General features: G+C 36.6%; 1 protein-coding gene across 11 annotated transcripts in view; it reads right to left on the bottom strand.

Annotated features, from left to right (window-relative positions):
• Positions 1–19,990, bottom strand: part of LOC111049798 — a 67,834-nt gene that overhangs the window by 32,147 nt on the left and 15,697 nt on the right. For 7 of the 11 annotated variants that reach the window (XM_039427846.1, XM_039427851.1, XM_039427854.1 and 4 more), the window contains 3 exons: positions 16,059–16,207; positions 15,782–15,911; positions 11,372–11,648 (listed from right to left, as the gene is read on the bottom strand). In XM_039427846.1, the coding sequence (XP_039283780.1) occupies positions 11,372–11,648; positions 15,782–15,889 (385 nt within the window). In that variant the 5' untranslated portion in view covers positions 15,890–15,911; positions 16,059–16,207. Of the gene's footprint in view, positions 1–11,371; positions 11,649–15,781; positions 15,912–16,058; positions 16,208–16,773; positions 17,406–19,990 lie in introns of those variants that run through there. The other 4 variants (XM_039427856.1, XM_039427845.1, XM_039427855.1 and 1 more) reach the window with 2 other exon arrangements.

Below are 19,990 nucleotides of genomic sequence, written 5' to 3'. Positions count from 1 at the left end.
TACATTTGTTTAATGTCGGCAGTTAGTGCGATTGGGAACAAACAAAAATTAACTAACAAAACAAAAATGTCAGTCTGCAATTTGGGACCAGCATGAAGAACCTGGTTCAATGACAAACCCGATGATGTTCTGGAACCAGCATCAAATACAATTCGGATGGGCGTGGTAGTGCTGCTTGCTTTCACGATGGCGTGATGCGGTATGTAGTAACCACCTCGGTCTGTCTGATCTGCTACAAACGACATGTGACCCTGATGTAGGTAATCGATCAATATTTCATGATATGAAATACGAGTATTGCTGTCAAGCTCTAGTCGTCTCTCCAAAGTCAGCAGTCTGCATTCGGCGACAGCATACAAATCTCCCAAGCTGCTGGGCGGCTCCGCAAATGACAAGGCAACAACAAAACGACCAGAATTCACACAATGTACAGACTTCCGAAAATTTACCTCACACTCCAACTCTTCCGGTTTCAGTTGACAGCTTGGTGCAGGGCACGATTCCAACTCCCAAAAACGTTCCACAAAACTATCCAACGATGGACTACTAGCAAATGGACTACAGATGGCTGTAAAACAATTCGACACATTCTTTGTTGAAGTGAGAATCGGCGCTCTCCCCATCAGAATGTGACCAAAGACACTATTAACAGTCATCAATTCGTGCGATTCACCTATACTAGGACTCCCATGTAGCAAGTGAGGAACTAACTCTGCACCAATGATGCCATCTATTCTACTAGGAAGGTAGAATTTGTCGTCAGCCAGTGTGAGATTTTCAAGATGATGAAGTTTGGATCTGTCGATTTCACAAGAAGGCAACTTGTCGATGACTTTATCTACCACTGTGGCATCCATCGAAAACTTGATGGTAGGATCCAACTTCGACTGAATTGACACACAAGTACGACCTCGAACTTCACTAGTACCACCACCGAATCCACGAACAACGGTTTTCATGGGCTGGAATGGTAGTCTCAAATGCCGACACAATTTGGCTGTAACAAAATGACACTGACTCCCGGTGTCAATCAAGAAACGAACATCACAAAGCTGATCATTACAATCTCATGTGCAGTGACGGTCGACAACACAACAGTCGAATTTTCTACATCGTTGGATGTAGAACAACAACTAATAGGTGATGTGTCACCTGCCTTGGAGTTCGACGAGGACGCAACACCTTCATTGGAACTTGATCTGGAAAAGTGCAATAAAGAATGATGAGATTCTCGACATTGAGCACACTGAGTTTTACTACGACAATCTCTACTCAAATGATCCACATCAACACAACGAAAACAACAAAACTTTCCTTTAATCAAACAATAACGATCCCAAGGAGTCATTTTCAAGAAACTTGCACAATCTACTAACCGATGACCCGGTTTTGAGCACTTCAGACAATTGGGATTTTTACTAGATGCATCGTTAGATGAATCATTAGATTGAACCACAAACACCTTTGATTTATTATCCTTTTTGTGCCTCATATTAAACGATTCAGTCTGTTTCTCATCAGAAGGAAGAGTCTTAATTTGCTTTTCAATGAATTTGACATAATCGGTATAAGTTGGCATAGCCTTGTCACGGACGGCCGATTCAAAATTTCTACGAGAACTTGGATCCAGCAATCTCAAGCCATGATAGAGGAATATCGAGTCTGACAAATCAGTGAGTCGCAATCTCTTCACTGCATTGATTGAACTGCAAAACCCATCCAGAATCGCAATACAACCTGCCTTTGATTCTGATTTTATTGGACGAAATTCAAAAATTTGTTTGAATTAGGCATCAACTTGTGCCCGTGGATCGTTATAGCGGGTCAATAATGCCTGCCAAATTATTTGATAATTGTTAGCCAATGGTGGCAAATGACGACAAATATTTGCTGCTTGTCCAGTAAGTCTACTTACAAGATATTGGACCTTCTGCTGATCGTTCAAACTCTTGTTGTCATGTACCAATGCCTTAAATAGTTCATAAAACACCGACCATTGAGTCTGGTTCCCATCAAATTTCGGAAGGTCGATTTTAGGCAGTACCGACTCGGACACGACCGGCTGTGCACTAGCTGCTGTAGCTGCCGAAGATTGAGCAATAGCATCAGTCGCCTCTTTCTGTCTGAGAGTGTTAGCCGCTACTTCAATATACTGAAACAGATCTAGGTGTGAGTCGTTGAATGCTACAACATAATCTTTATTCAAATCAAGTTCCAACTCATTAACCACTAATTCTGTCTTTTCATAATCCAAAATGGTCTGAGACACCCGAGGATACAAGATTGAAAATTGCTCAGCAACTTTTGGATCAGAGACATTTTTAGACAGTTCATAAATTCTTTGCAATCTGGCATACAATTGTTCCAGTTTAGCGCGATGCACCCTGATTTGTTTCTGTAATTTTTCCTCCATCTTGAACTCACAAACAAAACAATCCAGCCCCGACAATACAAACAACAGACAATAAAACAAGAATGAGTTCAAAACTAGATGAAAGGAAGAATCACGACTAGTAAGTTATCAAAGTTAACTTTGATTATCAATTCACAAGATAAGTTACTGCTGAAGACAAAACTATATGATTAGATAATGTTCTTCCAACAACTCACAAACAAACGATAACTTGTTGAATTGAACAAACAAATTCATGCTGGTGATTAACCTTCACTAACATGTGTAACAAAATGGACAATACAAATTCCAACAAACAAACAAATTCCCGAAAAAGAGCACAATGAGCCTAGTTTCAGGAAAATTACAATTTTAACTGAAATAAATTCAATTTCAGACAAATACAAATTGACAAGAAACCTTGCTCTAGAACAAGGCTACAACAAACTTAAGTTGAGCATAGATCAGACCATTCTCAACATGCCAACATTGGACAAATACGAAAACTGCTTAAATCCAATGTGTGTGAATTAATCAACAAATTACAAATTTGAATTCATCACGGCCTGGCGGACCAAGAAATGTTCTGAACAAAGCTCAGGCTAGAGCTACCAGAGGACTGTAATTTACTATTTAAATAATCAAATACAAACAAGGGGCAAAATTTAATCTTCAATTTGAGCCAGGTTATTTGTACTGTTAAACTCTGCATTAATGAACAATAAAAAGAGCAAAAACTCACCAGATTTAATCCAATCTTGTCTACTTGCCCTTCGAAGCCTTTATTAGGTCTTTTGGTCAGATTCAGGGTGGGATGAAATCTAGGAAAAAGACAGGTTTTTGCTTCCGGGCTGTCTTTTTGTGTTGATTCTGTGTTCCACTTGCAGGTCATACACTGTGTTTCGAACAAAGCTCAAACTGGATTCTTTATAAATTCAAATCTGATTCAAATTAATTCAATTCAACACTATTTACGCTGTTATATTCATAATTCACACACACTACACTCAAACAATTATTTACAAGAAATTTCCAATCGAAATTACATGACAAAAATACAAACTTTGGTCTTGCAACAAGACAACGGGCTGACAAGACAAGAACGACTGTGGCTTTTTTCTCGACAAGGCCAAAACAGCTGGACGGTCTGCGCTGGTGCAAACAAGCCTGCTATTGGCAGAACTGCAGTCTGGGATTTTGGCGCTACAGTTCGAATTCTCTGGCCAGACCACACTGCCTTATCTCCGAGGGCAGCAGGTTGTAGAACTTTGGAGCCAAATAAGAAAAAAATTTCATGAAGTGACTTTTATTTGGTTTAGGTATACAAGCTTCGTATTTATTTCTCAAATTATTGTTTTCCAAATTAAAATACTCATTGCCATTAACGCTTCTATCAAAGAAGTTCCTGAGCACTTTGTAGACATATAAATTGCATGCTATATTCTTCAATTTTTCCACCTAATTCAAAAAATATCTTATTCTATTTGGGAGTTATCTCACAAAAAGTATAAATATAAACAAAAATCTCAGTCCCCTTTTTTACTTTCCTTGCCCTACTACCATAGGTAAGGAAAGTATTGTTTTCCAAAAAAAATTAAGGTACCCCAATTTCAAGTTTTCTATACGTTTCAAGGTCCCTGAGTCCAAAAACGTGATTTTTGGGTATTGGTCTGTGTGTGTGTGTATGTGTGTGTGTGTGTGTATGTCTGTGAACACGATAACTCCATTCCTAATTAACCGATTGACTTGAAATTTAAAACTTAAGGTCCTTATACCATGAGGACCCGACAATAAGAAATTCAATAAAATTCAATTCAAGATGGCGGAAAAAATGGCGGATAATTACTAAAAAAACCATGTTTTTCACGGTTTTCTCGAAAACGGCTTCAACGATTTCCTTCAAATTTGTACCATGGATAGCTATCCATAAGCCCTATCAACTGGCATGAGTCTCATTTCTGAGGAAATTCCAGGAGCTCCGTAATATTCTTGAGAAAAATGGAGGATAATTACTAAAAAACCATGTTTTTCACGGTTTTCTCGAAAACGGCTCTAACGATTTTCTTCAAATTTATACCATGGATAGCTATTCATAAGCCCTATCAACTGACATGAGTCTCATTACTGAGAAAATTGCAGGAGCTCCGTAATATTCTTGAGAAAAATGACAGTTACTAAAAAACCATGTTTTTCACGTTTTTCTCAAAAACGGCTCTAACGATTTTTCTCAAATCCATACCCTGTATAGTTATTTATTAGCTCTATAAACTGACATGAGTCTTTTTCCTGGGGTACTAATGGGGGGTCCACCCAATCCTTGAGAAATGGACTTTGTAACCTCCTTCTTGTGCATGAGATAGGTAGGAACACGGTTTTTACTTTTTCTTCTTCCATATACCGTGGGTACGGTGGGTAGAGCAGTTTATAAAAAGAACACAGTCATAGTCAAGATATTTCATCTGTAGAGCAGCTGTTTTGACGAATTTCAAAAAAATCATCGAATTTCACAATTTACATAAAGGAAAAAGTACTCTGAAAACAATTGTATATACACATATACAGAAGTCTGATCGTAGTTGCAAATATGTTGCCGTCAATCGTCATTATGTTATTCTTCTAAATTATTCTCGTTTGATAATGAGGCTTATAGTTCAATGAGCAAGGAAAGTTGTGTGAGTGTACCACACCAGTTTTTTGAATTATTTTATCACATGTTTCAACATTCATGCCATTTTCAAGTGATATCACATGTGATAAATTAATTAAAAAAATGGTACTGAGATTTTTATTTCTATTTATATTACAAGTAGCCCTATACAGAAAAGAGACTCACAGACAGTCTTTCATGCGGTGACACATGATTTAAGTTGATTAATATACAACATATTTAATTACAACTTTTACATTAACTCGCTTCCGTTAACCGTGTGTCTGTCTGTCTATTATTTGTTTGTAACATACGCGTATCAATAATACAATTTGTGATGTAATGTTGCTATGACTGGTAGTACTAGTAATACTGTTAGTATTATTAATTTAGGCAATTTGAATTTTGATTCTGTCATTTACTCATACAGAGGAACCTATGAAGCTCTATGGATTCACATGGGCCTACAGGGTTGTTAAAAATTATGAAAACAACTTAAATATTCCTTTTTCAAAGATATTTGTCTGTGAGCTTCATTGGGAATCCTATTCAAATTGGAATTGAAAAAAATATTTTCCTGTAGATTCAAAATTTTGGTCCACCATCATGGTTCGGCCACATCGAATGAAGCTTTTTCTTAAGGTGATTATTTCCATACAAGATTACGAAACAGAATTTCAAGAGAAAGTGGATGGTGAATATCGCACTTCAATATATCAAAACGTTTCAAACATATTCACTTTTAAAGATACTAATGAATCATACAGTTATGGAATAATAATAATGAGAACATAAAAAATACCATAGATCAATTCTTTTTGTTCAAGGCTGTGAATATATGAGTGGGAGTTACTATTGGTATTCACTAGCACTTGGTTTTCAATGTAGGTACTCATTTATTTCATTTTGATATGATTTAAAGTGTCTGTGAATGTGAAGATCATTGAAATGGTTTAAGATATCGATGTGCGGGTTTCGCCATAAATTTTCTCTTGAAACTCTGTATCGAAATCATGTATCACATGAGACATGACACCGTTTCCATTTGGAAAAATCGAGTTAGATTCAAAATGAAGATGAATTCGAAATGAAGTTGGATTCATAAGACGGATTCAAGATGACGGACAAGAGTTTTGAAGCGACAGAGAGGTAGTTTTTTTCAATTCTAATAGGATTCTTATAAAAACCTACTATCAAGTTATACTTGTGAAAGATATATTTAGCTGTTCTCATAATTTCCACCAATTCTATATAATTACAAGTTGGGAATTCCAATACAACAGTTCATGAGCGAGTTTTCCAACCCAGAGGGTCACTAGTCATGAATTTTACAGTTATTATTATTATGTTTGTTTCTGTCCATAATGTGAACCACATTGGATGGTCACAGATAGACAATTCATTAAAAATCAAAGTAAAAGCATGCACTCAAGGCAAGAGCAGGCATCAAGTAAAATACCGCTCCAAAGCAGCACTCTCACAACTGAAAAACTCATTCAGTGCATAAAATGGGTGATCCTCAAGGAACAGCCTCAACTTTCTCCTCAGGCTTGCCAGTGGCAGAGTCCCCGCTGTAATGGGTAGCTTGTTGATGATCTTTCCCACCATGTAAGCCGAACTAACCTGCGTTCTCCCAATCCTGCAATACGGGAGGTCGAGCCTATTCCTATTATGGGTATTATGCCCATGGACATCACCCCTTGTAGGCAGGACACCCACCTCCCCAACTGCCCCAATCACAGACCTGGGAATGAAGAGGCCAACCACAGTCAATATACGCTGCTTAACAAAGAGTGGCCTACAAGGGGCTAGGTATCCAGCACCACACAGAATTCTCACAGCCTTTTTCTGTAGCAGCAAGACAGCGCCCACCTCAGCAGCTCCACCCCAGAGTGTGATGCCATATGACATCACACTGTGGAAGAATGCATGGTAGCTCATATGGAGATATGCCTCGGGAACACAGCTCTTCAGGCTCCTTAGCAGAAACAGGACTCTGTTCAACCTGCAGCAGACACTCTGTATATACTTCCTCCAAGAAAGTTTCCTATCAAGATGGAAGCCCAAGAGCTTTACAGGAGGGAACTCATACTGCATCCCATTCCTAAGGCTGAAGACAATGGTTTGTGTCTTTTCACTGTTTAAGGCAAACCGGTTAGCAGCAAACCAGTCGGCAGCTGCCCCTCTGGATGCATTCATCAAGTCCTGGACCTCATGCATATTCCTGCCAACATCCATGATAGAGGCGTCATCGGCGTAGCTTACAACCATCCTATGATCTGAAAGGGCAACATCATTGATCATAATCAGAAACAGAAGGGGTCCCAGCACAGATCCCTGGGGCATCCCATAACTCAGGGCTCTGACCCGTGAGAGCCCACCACCTGCCTGAACAGCCTGCCTGCGTCCACCCAAGTATGAGTGCAGAAGTTGGAGAGGGCCACCCACCACAATAGAGAATCAACTTAGACAGCAAGATTTCATGATCCAGGGTGTCAAAAGCCTTGCTGAGATCACATAGCGTCAGCCCAGCAAGGCTCCCCCCTTCAAAACTATCACATATCTCTTTAATTATACATTCAACAGCGCCCACTATCGACCGTCCAGCCCTGAATCCAAACTGAGTGTCAGCAAACAGACCATTCAGCTCACAGAACTCATACAATTGGCCAGCTATTATGATCTCAAATATTTTTGACAGAACTGGCAAAATTGAGACTAGTTTATAGTTATTAGGATCCAAGCGAGAACCCCTCTTATAAATTGGTACAACCCTTGCCAACTTCAACTCATCTGGGAATACATTCTGAGCTAGACACTCATTTATACATTGAGTCAAAGGGATCAATATAAACTTAATAATACGTTTAAAGAAATTACTTGACATACAATAAATGTCCTTGCTTGCTGAACACTTGAGGCCCATGGTGATTCACAGGACATCCTCGCATGTGACACTGTGCCACACCAGTGTAGCTGTGGGTGGCTGCCGAACCCGCATAAGATGGAACACAGGCAGTGCCACTGATGTAGCCATCCCTTGAACTGGTGATGTTGGTGTCGGCAAAGGGGCTGTTATTGATGTCGATGTCGATGATGATGCTGTCAATGATGATGCCAGAGTCGATGATGGTGCTGTCAACAATGCTGGATCCGGTAAAGAGGCTGTCACTGGTCCCGATGTTGATGACGATGATGCCACCGACAATGACAATGTTAATGCTGACGCTGCTGATGATGATGCCACCGATGATGGTGCCATCAGTGATGCTGGAGTTGATGATGGTGTTGTCAGAGATGCTGGTGCCAGTGAAGAGGCTGTCACTGGCACTGATGTTGGTGATGTCAGCGATTCTGCTGTTGCTGGCAAGGTCACAGGTGATGTCATCCTTGCTGCTATTTGCTCAACAGAACCAATCCAGTGGTTGTTGAGAACATCTGGAGAGAGCGGAACTTCCCTTGGCACAGAAGACCGCAGCTCATCACGAATGACATTCCATGCTGCAAGACATCTGTTTGGTGCTCTACTAATACGATCAGCATTGTATGATAGCTTGGCTCTCTCAGCCTCCAGCCTGTAATGATCTCTCAGATCAGTATAGATCAACTTTGAAAGCCTTGAGCCATCAACTCTGTATTTCTCATAAACAATGAGAACAATATCCCTAAGATTCAACAGTTCTCTACTTATCCATGGTGATGCCTTTCTTCTTTTGCTCCTAAAGTTAATAAGTGGGAAGCACTGATTGAACATTCCCAGAAAGCAATCAAAGAATGCTGTGAAGTTGGATTCTGCATCGACATGCTGAAGGAGCATCAGCCAGTTCACATCTCTCAGTCCATCACAAAACATTCTAACTTTGTTCTCTGTAATCAATCTTGTTTTAGTACAAATAGACAACTGGTTAGGTCCACTTGCTATACTATTATTTGCCCTGGAGATGGGAATCACCATACACTTGATTGCCTCATGATCACCCAACTCATAATGCACCACGCTTGACCATAAATTATCATTCAGTCTTAGACTGGAGGCAACATTGTGAAGGCAAGCATCCATTCTAGTAGGTTGATGGATTGTCAGATATAGATTCAGAGATCTTAACAGATTCTGAAAGTCACGTGTTTTATTGTTACTCAGTAAGACATTGATGTTGAAGTCCCCCCAACTATAAATTCAAATCCTCGGTTAAGCCTCTTAAGCATAATAATCATATCCTCCAAGGCCTGAAAGAAGCCACCCAGATTGCCTGATGGTGGACGATACACTACAATTATGTACATGTTAACATGCCCCAAAGTCACACATGCAAACTCATGCTCACCCTCCAAGCAGAAATGTTCAACATTAACACATGCAGCATTGAAATTAAATCATGTTAAATTATAGAAACATTTTTGATAATAGGTACCAGCATATTAGAATTTAGAAGAAAAAAGCCAAAAACCCAACCATGTCTTTCACCTTTCAAAACATTGACAGACATAACCTTTTTTGCAACAAACATAATAATTATCATCAATTTATTATATAAACATGATAAATAAACATAGGTAATGTATAATTATGCTACCTAGAAATCCCCTGGTCAGAATATTTTATTTTGTTTTGTCACCGGATCAGCTGGATTGAACGTTTCACATTTTTGTGAGGTTAGGTTGTAGCGAAGTCAACAATACGACAAGCGCGCGATCATCCTTCGAACATATTTCGAACCTCTATCAAACCTTTGTGTAACATCTCGCGTAACATTCATGATTGCGGAGCAAGTGCGGAGCATGTTCTAGGCGCGAATATCTGTACCACCTTAGCATATTAGATGAAAAATATTGTTGAAGACTTGATGAGTTTGCATTGAGCTGGTGAAGGCTGAGTGAGGACAGTTCAGCCAGAACTTATGGAAAAATATTCTCACTGAGCCGATCGCAAACATACATTATAACAATGTACGAGTATATAGATGTATATGGATGTGTGGGAGCCAACTTCAGCAATATCAAACAAATGACTGGGGCTGAACCACATAACAACCTGAAGATGACTTATATATAACTAACCGATACATTCTACCAATGTATCTGGAATCAATCAATCATTCAAATTTCATTCATTCAAGGAGTTGCATATAAAAGACAAGCATCGCAAAATTAAATCGTCACAATCAATAATAAGCACAGAAAATATAATAGTGCAAGGAGGAGACGCCAAAGAAACAACACTGCCTCTAGGAGCACCCCGTGGAAGAAATCGATTGATTTCAATTGATTTAAAGGACATTTTTGTTCTATAATAATTCTAAGATATTTAATTTTCTTCCCTCAAGACTTTTTAACAGAACTTCCCTTATCCTTCCAGTAGTAATAGAATACATTCTATTCATTTTATGCTATATTGTATTCTAGATACTTTGAATTCTAATATAAATGGAAAATTAAAATTTTGATCAATAGAATTGTAAAATTGGGAATGTGGCCTTTGATGAAAAAAGGTTGGACATTTCTGTTATGACTATTCAAATATAAGTTTCAGAGTGGAGCTTAAATTACATCAACACTACTTGCAGACAACATTTTGGAAACAAGTTTGTTGAAACAACTGCGGAACATCTTGAGCATTTATAAAATTTTACAAGCAATATAACAAATACTGAATAGTTTGGTGACCATCTTGTTTTCTATGTTTTTGCCTGCTTTATCGAATTTTCATCATGGGTTTTCCTCATTATACTAGTCTCAATAAAGATAACCAAAACATTTTCACAGATGTAGATTTCGAATATTTTGTCATGGATTACTCATGCACCACAACTTCCTCGAATTTCAGCCATCAGTGATTATGGAAGTACTCTTATAAGAGCTAAGGCTGCCAGAAAAGTCATGACAACTAAATCCATAGCCACCTCTAATACCTCTGTATTAGAGGTGGCTATGCTAAATCTCAAGGCACACAGGAAGCACCCTTCTCAAATTAATATCAGCATTAAAGGAGGTGAGCATGCTTTGGTGAGTAATGAGATTGGATAATATTGTTACTCAACACATTACATCTGAGAATCTACAGTTGAATAACGCAATAAGTGCATTCTAACTTACTCAGATGCTATTAGTTATAAGTATTCAACCAGGTGATTTTCAATTTTGGAGGCGTAGCGCGTAGAGCCTAAAGGCGTTACAGCCTTTAGCCTCCTAGCGCTACCTGGTCGTAGGTTTCGAATTCCACTTGTAGGCATGAACGTTTCAGCTTCACATCAAATCACCCTCACACTTCCCATTACCCACGCACAAGCAAAATGCACATGCTGGCATCATCCGCAATGAAAATACGAGCATACCTGGATTTGGATGTTCTAGAGGCAAACAATCGCATTTTGCTATAAAAGCTTCCATGTCCGCTTCAATAAAACAGTTTTCCAAAGTGTAATGGTCGAAAAATTTCAATTTGACCTCATCATGACTGTAGCATTGTCTCGTTGATGGATCAAGATATTCTACACTTTGTCCAGCAATCATGGCCGAAGTTGAGTATTTGTAGAAAGTTTCCGTTCCAGCTGTTATGAATGCTCTATGATGATTGAATGATGGAAAATCCTTTGGGGAATGCAAAATGACCTGCGAAATGAAAGAATTCAAATTTCATTGACTTGATACAAAAATCAAATTGGAATAATTATCCATTTTGAATCATATTCATGCTAAATTATTCTTTAAAAATCACAAATATAATATACATTGTACAAGAAAAGAAGGAGCATTCGAATTTTTCCGTGGTAGAATGTGGATTCCAATACTGGGATAGCATGGAGGGAAGTTTTATTATAGTGAGTTATCAATATGGACGAACAGTGCTGGGCACTAGGCATTAAGTGCACTCATTCTATCTCAATAACTTTGAAGAGACTTCATTGCATTCTTTTACCAGTTGTGTGTCTAGGGTATATAAATCTATGCATTATTGGAGTATTCAACTTACGACAGACAGTGAACAATTCCCTAAATACAACATTGTAAGGTGAAGAATAATATAAAAATCCATTTCGCAATCCAAAACGGTTTTCTTTCCTTAACTGACAAGTGAACAAAAATTAATCATAATTATTCAATAAAATTGAATAAGGCAAAGTCAGTTCAAGTCAACTTCACAAACAAAAGAGTTCAATATATCCCCTTAACATTCAATGGTAATATTGTACCCTACTCCAACACTACAAAGTATCTAGGCATGATGCCAAGCTTAGGTGGAAGGAGCATGTGAAGAAGAAAAGAGAACAACTTGGCATAAAATTCAAGAAAATGTACCGGCTACTTTTGGGAGGACATCGAATCGAAGTTGTCAAATTATAACAAATTGCTTCTCTACAAGCATATTCTCAAGCCGGTGTGGACCTATAAAATTCAACTCTGGGGCTGCACCCGACCATCTAATATCGACATCATCCAGCGCTTCCAGAATAAAGTACTCAGAAGTTGTGTAGACGCTCCTTGGTACATCAGGAACTCTGATCTCGACCACGACCTGGGAGTGGCGACAGTCATCAGTGAAATCCAGAGATTTGCAGAAAAACATGAGAAAAGACTTGATCAACATGTGAACGTGGAAGCAATACAGCTGCTCAACGTGCATGGAGTAAGAAGACTACAACGCAGAAAGCCACACGAATTAGTTTAGTGCCAAAGAGTTCAAATGGAAGTGCAAAAGCAGATCCTGAATCCTTTTGTGAAAAATAACCTTCAATTTAATCCTTACCAATTATTATTCAAAGATCAATAAAAAAAAACGTTTTGTCTGATCAGTGTGACTGGATAGGAAGGAATTATTCTTCTGTGTGTGTTTCATTTCCACTGTTATGTCCTTAATCGAATAATTATTAACATGTAGTAGAATCCAATTATTCGAATTAATTGGGACCGGTCTCTATTCAAGTTGAAGGCTCATTGAATGATAAATTCAACTTATTCCTGAGATTGTATTGCAGAGCATCGAATGACCCAATGATCACATATTCAGAAAATTGATTCAGCTTTCATGAAAAAGCAAGAAATTGAAATAAAAACATAGAGAATTGAAAATCAATGAGATGCTTTTTAAATTTTTTTTTCAAATTAACGACATGTGCCAACTTCAATGCCATTTTCAAGTGAATGAACAAAATAAACGATTGTTTTTTTTGTTATGTTTGTTTTGTTCATTCACATGAAAATTGCTAAAAAATGACGTGAATGATAAAGATATATGTTGAGAATCTGGTGTGACACACTCACCCTACTTTCCTTGCCATGATATATTATATATTTTACTGCTGTGGTATGTGCTATGTACATACTCGTGCTCCTGCAGATGTGTATATGCATCGGAACTCCCTTGTTGTAATTGTAATTTTACCCGATATAAGTTCTGTTTTTACAGTCATGTTACTCGATTATAATAATGATTATAATTTATTCATTAATGAAATTTACTTTGTTATTAGTGATTTTTTGGCCATAAATTTGCTTATTCCAGCTATTATCATTTCTATTTCACTTCTTGAATAGGCAACAGTATATTTCTTAATAATCTTTTAATTCTTCATTTCAAGGAAATGTATCTGAGATAGAGCGGTCTATCTGGTCTCAGGTTTTTGAAAACAAATTTGGGGCCACAGCAATTCTGAATCGTACATTCAAAAATAGTGATACTCGGAAGATATATAGTCGATTGAGAATGATGATTCCTTGAAATTTTGATTTTTCCGATATGTCTCTTTTTTTAAAAAATGGAACTCAGTAGGCTACTCATTGAAGATAGAAGGTTTGAAATAATCTCATTTCATTCGAAATCTAAAAGAAAGACGAGAATGGTTCCTGTTTGATGGTTGGTTTTGTAAATCACTGAAAACTGAAAAAGGAACATAAAATTCGAGGTCTTTGAGGCAACCTGTACCCAGCACAAGGGAATATTTTGCATGGAAAAATTAGTTAGGGAATCCTTCTATGTATCCAAGCAGCATATGAAAAATCAGAACTACAATAATTAATTTTGCTAGCACCAACCTGTGACTGAACTAGACCCATCAATATCAAAAATCAATCTTATTTTGAGCTCGATGACTAGAACGGGAGATGATTTTTGTAAACGTCGCCAAAATAGTTGTTCTGCAGATAGAATGTTATGACTATATGTTTTTTTTAATAAACGGTTACATCTGCCCACCTACCTAATGTACGAGGAGGAATGCTACAAAAATCTGATAGAGCTAACAAAGTTACGCTAGCTGATTGAATCAATTTGCAAAAATTTGGTCAAGGTTTTCTTGAGAAACAAAACTTTGATAACTCTTTCAACAAAATCCATTGAACTCAAGAATGTTGTGGAGCTCCTGCAATTTCTCCATAAATGAGAATCATGTCATTTGATAGGGCCATGAATAGCATTTTCCAGGGTATGAATTTAAAGAAATCGTATCAGTCATTTTATTGAGAAAACCGTGAGAAACAAGATATTTTACTTCTTATCCGCCATATTTATGGCTATTTGGAAATGAATTCTATTGAATTTCTTATTATCGGATGCTCATGGTATAAGGACCGTTAGGTTTCAAGTACATTTCAAGTTAATCAGGAATGGATTTATCATGTTCAGACACACACACGCACACACCAAAACACCCAAAAATAATATTTTTCTACAACTGCGCGTAAAAAAAGAATTTACATACTCAATTCTCCTCGTAAAACAGCTTATTTCTGAGGAGAATCTACTTTTTCGCTCACTAACCATCCGCGCATGCGCAGTAAATTTTCTTTACGCTCGCAAATCATTCGTGCATGCGCAGAAGAGTTTCTTTACGCTCGCCAATCAGATGATGGTAAGCAGCTCACCAAAAGGTCAGATCTTAACCTAAAAAAAACGGTAATTGTAACTCCGCCGATATAAGTAATTTAACAGGTTTGGGCAGTTGTAGAAAAAATTTTTTATGTAATTCGCACATAATGCTTCTTTATCGCTCTTGCAAAATTATCACGCTCTGCTTTGCGTCGCGTGATAACTGTTTTGTGCGAGCGATAAAGTCGCGCATTACGCTCTTAATACATAAATAGCTATTTTGGACTCAAAGGACCTTGAATCGTATAGGGAACTTGAAATTGGGATACCTTAATGTTTTTTTTGGAAAGCAATACTTCCCTTACCTATATGGTACCTATTAGGTAGAGCAAGGAAAATAAAAATAGTAAAATAGTATTTAATTCTTAATTTTCATGTAAATAATTAACAAGAAAGTGTCAATCAAACATAAACTTAGTATTATTTAGCCTACTTAAATTACAACTGGTTGAATACTTGGCTGTTTAAAGAGATCTTTTCTAAAAGAATGTTAATGCTTTTTAAACATATCTGAGATTTGCAGAAATTGTTTGTAATTCATTCTAAAATCGATTCAGAGTTCTACTTTTAAAAGGTGTTCAGCAAATGCTAATTATTGTTGTGTGGTACAATTCCTCGATTTCAGGCCTGTATTATGATCTTCAAATCTTTCTTAAGAATGTTTTTGTGCTCAGAAAAAAATGAAAAAAGGTAATAGTAATGATATGTGATTGAACTTCCAAGTAGCCCGATCAAAATGTATGAAGAACATAAAACGTTTTTGATCATTGCTTGACTCAAATGAAACTTATTATTCTGCTGCCAAATATCATGTTCAAATTCGATGAATAGCCTATATGCTAAGCTCGAAATATTAAAATATAATTGAAAGGATACTTACGGTTGCTACATTCCTGGAAAACATACTGTAAACGGAATCGTGTGATGACAGATTCAGTAACAAAGTCATCCCATCCTCGAAACCATACTGCATCGATGTGTTCAACATCCGATCTCTTAGAGGGGGATTACTGGAAAATGGATTTTTCAGTCAAGCACACTACCACTAGTCGATATTATTGAAGTGAAGTACCCAATGCATAATGCTGGTGCGTTCATAGAGCTACTTTCTCAAATTTTGCCTTCACTCTCAAGCAAATATAGATTTAGATACTCACAAATTCAAAAGTAAATCCTTGTTATCCAAATAGTCGAAAGAGCAGCAAAAACCATAAGTAGATCTTGAAATTCGGAAAATGTCTGAGCAGTTGACGATCTTTCTTCGAAGATAACACCGTAATAGCAAATCACTGCATCTCTGATGATGCTAGAACAAAAAGGTAAGCTATAAAGCTAAATAAATGCTAGTAAATCCAACCGCACGACTTACTGTCTAAAGACACTAAAGCCAGTGACACACTCATTGATTTTTTGCCATCCTTATAAATTCTATTAGATTCTAGATGAGGTTAGTCAAGTTCCGTTTAATCTGGTAGAATTCGTAGGAAGGGCAAAAGGTCGAACGTCCTAAAATATATGTGTGTAACTGGCTTAAGTCTGCTCTCATCTAGCATCCACACTAAAATTTGTATTATGGACAAGGCCAATGTACAAATTATACAATTCTACTTTATTCCATTTTACTCTATTCTTCCTTGGACAAGACTAGAATGTATTCAAGATACATTAGACGAGACATTCCTTTTGTGACTATCAGTTGTTGAATGATGTGAAACAGCGTATAAAACAACCTGCTGGAGCTAGGCTGGGACGACTGAATATTGTCGTCCACACTACGGAAAGATCATGGTACATGTTGTCACGGTGAGATTCGCCAAACAGTTTTGATAAGCAACTTTCTATAGTAATAAGCTAAAAATTACGACTACCCACCTTTATTGGCTGTTGAAATAACAACAAAATCTATGATTTATTCATTTATTAAGATCCAGATTCACAAACAATTGTAAATGGTTTTCGAATAACCTAAAACAGCATAATGAATGTTTGTTTACAATAAGGGTAAGTTTATCAATGCAAACTGAGCCGGCTACCTTATCAGTCAGCTGATTACCGGCGTGTCTGTTTCTGATTGTTGACTGCTTGCTTCGATTTTCAATTTTATTTTATTGTTTATTGTACACTCCGACCTGCTGAAAAATCTGCTCATTGTTCCCCTATATTTGTTTTGCTTGTTTTCTCGTTTTTATTTGTAAAATCATTCATTTATTCTATATGGCACATCCGAGCACATTTCTTTATTGTAGCCATCCTATTGGTAGATTGGTTTTTCCTGACCAGTGATTGGTCATTTACTGGTCATGTGACCTTTTCTTCCCCAAGCCTTGCTTCTCAATTTCGGAGAAGAAGGAGGAGAAAGAGAGAGATGAACTGAGCATTCCAATGGAGAGTCATTTGTATCTCCTATTTGTTATTTTTTCCGTTTTAAATGTTTCACTGTTAAAATTCATGTAAATAAATAAATAATCATATAATTTGTTCACGGACCAGCCATACAAATACAGAAATACAGTTAAATAGAGGTACATGCACAATTATTCTATAATTCCAACAATAACCTCCAATAGAAAGGAATTCTAAAGTAAAGTGTCAGTTCGTGAGAGAGCACGATTTCACTCTCTATGTCTCCACTCCATGTGGATTATCAAACAATCAAGACTTATAGAATATTACTGCATAACTGAAAATTTATAACATGAAATATTGTATCAAGACATCAATGGAATAATATTATAATTTAAATAAATACTTGAATAACACAGCAATATAACAATAATTATACTTCATAGCATATTACCAAAATTTACAGGAACATTAACATTACATTATAATACTACTTTGGATTGGTACAGGTACTTTAGGACAGGTACATTACTTAATAATTTTAACTACAAGATTTCAAGCTATTGAATAAACTTACAGGCATTCTAATGAGCATAATGATGGTAGTTAAGTCAGAACGAATTACTTGACTTACAATAAGACTACACTAAACTTGGGTGGAAATTCAATTTTTCAAGCCAAACAAAATGTGATTAATTTACTTGGGGCATGCAATAACAATCATCACACATATTTTATTTGAGTTACAGGAAATCCCACTTGTGAAATCACGTACTTAAGTATGTGCCGAGCACTCTTTTTAATTCAGGCCTTTTCCCAAGTTATAATAGTAAATTTAATACGCAATAGACTAGAGCCATTATTGTAAGTGAGTTAGCGAAATAAATTATTTTCTCTCTCTCTATTATGAACGGCCATGACTTCTAGTTTCCCATGATAGATATTTAAAAATTGTGGCTCCGAGTCGTTGAGGAATGTAGATTATGGAATTATCTCTAAAACTTAGCCTTCCTGTCGCCACATAGAGTGCGATAAGTTGGAAAACAGCAAGCAATGAAATTATAACAAACTACCGATTTTGCAGTTACTATTTGGTCCAAAGGCTCTAGAAGCCACGCGACGATTGGTCAAATTGATTCCCTTCGCCCAATAGGAGACCTGTTTCTAAATACAGTAGTGGGGATTCCCCAGTCGCGAGACCAGATTACGTTTCGGACGACACTTTGCTAGGAGCACTACGAGAGTAAAGATGTAGTCATTATGTTTCCCCCTTTTTGGGCAAGTTTATAAGTTTATATAATTAGTTAATGTAGGAGCTAGTTTTATTTTTATTAATGTTTAAATTTTCTAGTAGTGCCATGTCCTGAAAGGTTTAATTGTGTTTCTTCATCATGTACGAATAATTATTTCTTCAAATAACCGCTAAGGTACGTAAAATAAGGTTAAAATATAATTTAGGGAATTTAATTGATTGAAACTTCCATAAGAGTATTGAATTAATTAAGCCTGTTATTTTTCAAGTTAATAATATTGATTGAGAATAATCCTTTTGATTTTATTAGTGATGGAAGATAATTATAAATTTTTTTTCTAAAGAAGTATAGAAAGTTTTCAGTTACGTTACATTTGAGTTATTGTTTCTGGGAATATATTATCGTAGAGTATTGCTGAAAGTCAGGAAGATAGCCTTTAAATTGGAATGAAATTTTTAAGATTATGTTCATATTGAGTTTATGACATTTTATAATTTTATATTTTTTCAGACTCTGTTTTCTTATGTCATTAAGGCTTTCGAATAATTTAGTAAATTTTTATGATAGAAATCTTAATAGGCAAAGAAGAAAGTTTTTCTTTTCCATGAAATTAATATTAATAAATGTTGGCTAGCGCACAAGTTTCCAACAATACTAGTCAAGCTACTATATGAAAAATTATATTTGATTTTGCAAACCAAACGAAAAATATCATATAAGTTAGCATCATTTCAATCTGAATTATTCCTTTCCTAAGAGTATTATATCAATTTATATAAAAGTTAACATCATAATTAATGAAGTATTCATTTTCTAAAAGCATTATATTAATTTATTACAGGTGTTTTCATAAATGTTGCATTGTATATTAATGACACTCTGGCAAGTAAATTTGTTTTAAATCTGTTAAATTTTGAGAATGAAATCAGAACGTCAAGATAAAATCTAAATTGAATAACAGAATGAACTCCTGTTTTAGCTTTTGATAAATTGTAGGAAGAGTTAGAAATTAATGCTGTAATACATTTATTTACAGCGATTCATGTGTGTCCCCAAACCAACTTCTTGTACTACCACCCCTTTGGTTTCACAACTTTATGTAACACCGCTTCAAGACACCCGTTCAGACGACAGGTCTAGGGACGTAAGAGGACGTCGCCGTCAAGCCAAATTCAACTGGTAAAAGTTCACCAACAAAAACAAGGTACTGTAACCCCGACGATAAAGCAACGTACAGACCAACGAAAGTGCAGTGTAGTGAAACAAAGGTTCATTCGAGAATGTCAATCAAAAGTGGGGATTCAAAATTATTATGAAATGGGTTATATGGGTTACTATCGACGAAACTTGGGTTCAACGGGCTTTTCTTTCTTGAGTAATTTTATGTTGAAATTAACTTGTTATTTGATGACTGATATTGTTTGGTTTTGTGACGTATTGCTATCTAAACGGGGATAGTAATGCGCCCCCGAATCAGATGAAGAATGTCAACA

This window comes from Nilaparvata lugens, chromosome 5 (genome assembly GCF_014356525.2).
Source record: "Nilaparvata lugens isolate BPH chromosome 5, ASM1435652v1, whole genome shotgun sequence".
NCBI lineage: Eukaryota > Metazoa > Arthropoda > Insecta > Hemiptera > Delphacidae > Nilaparvata > Nilaparvata lugens.
Note: the sequence above shows the minus strand (reverse complement) of the source record. Positions and strands in the feature narration are given on the sequence as shown.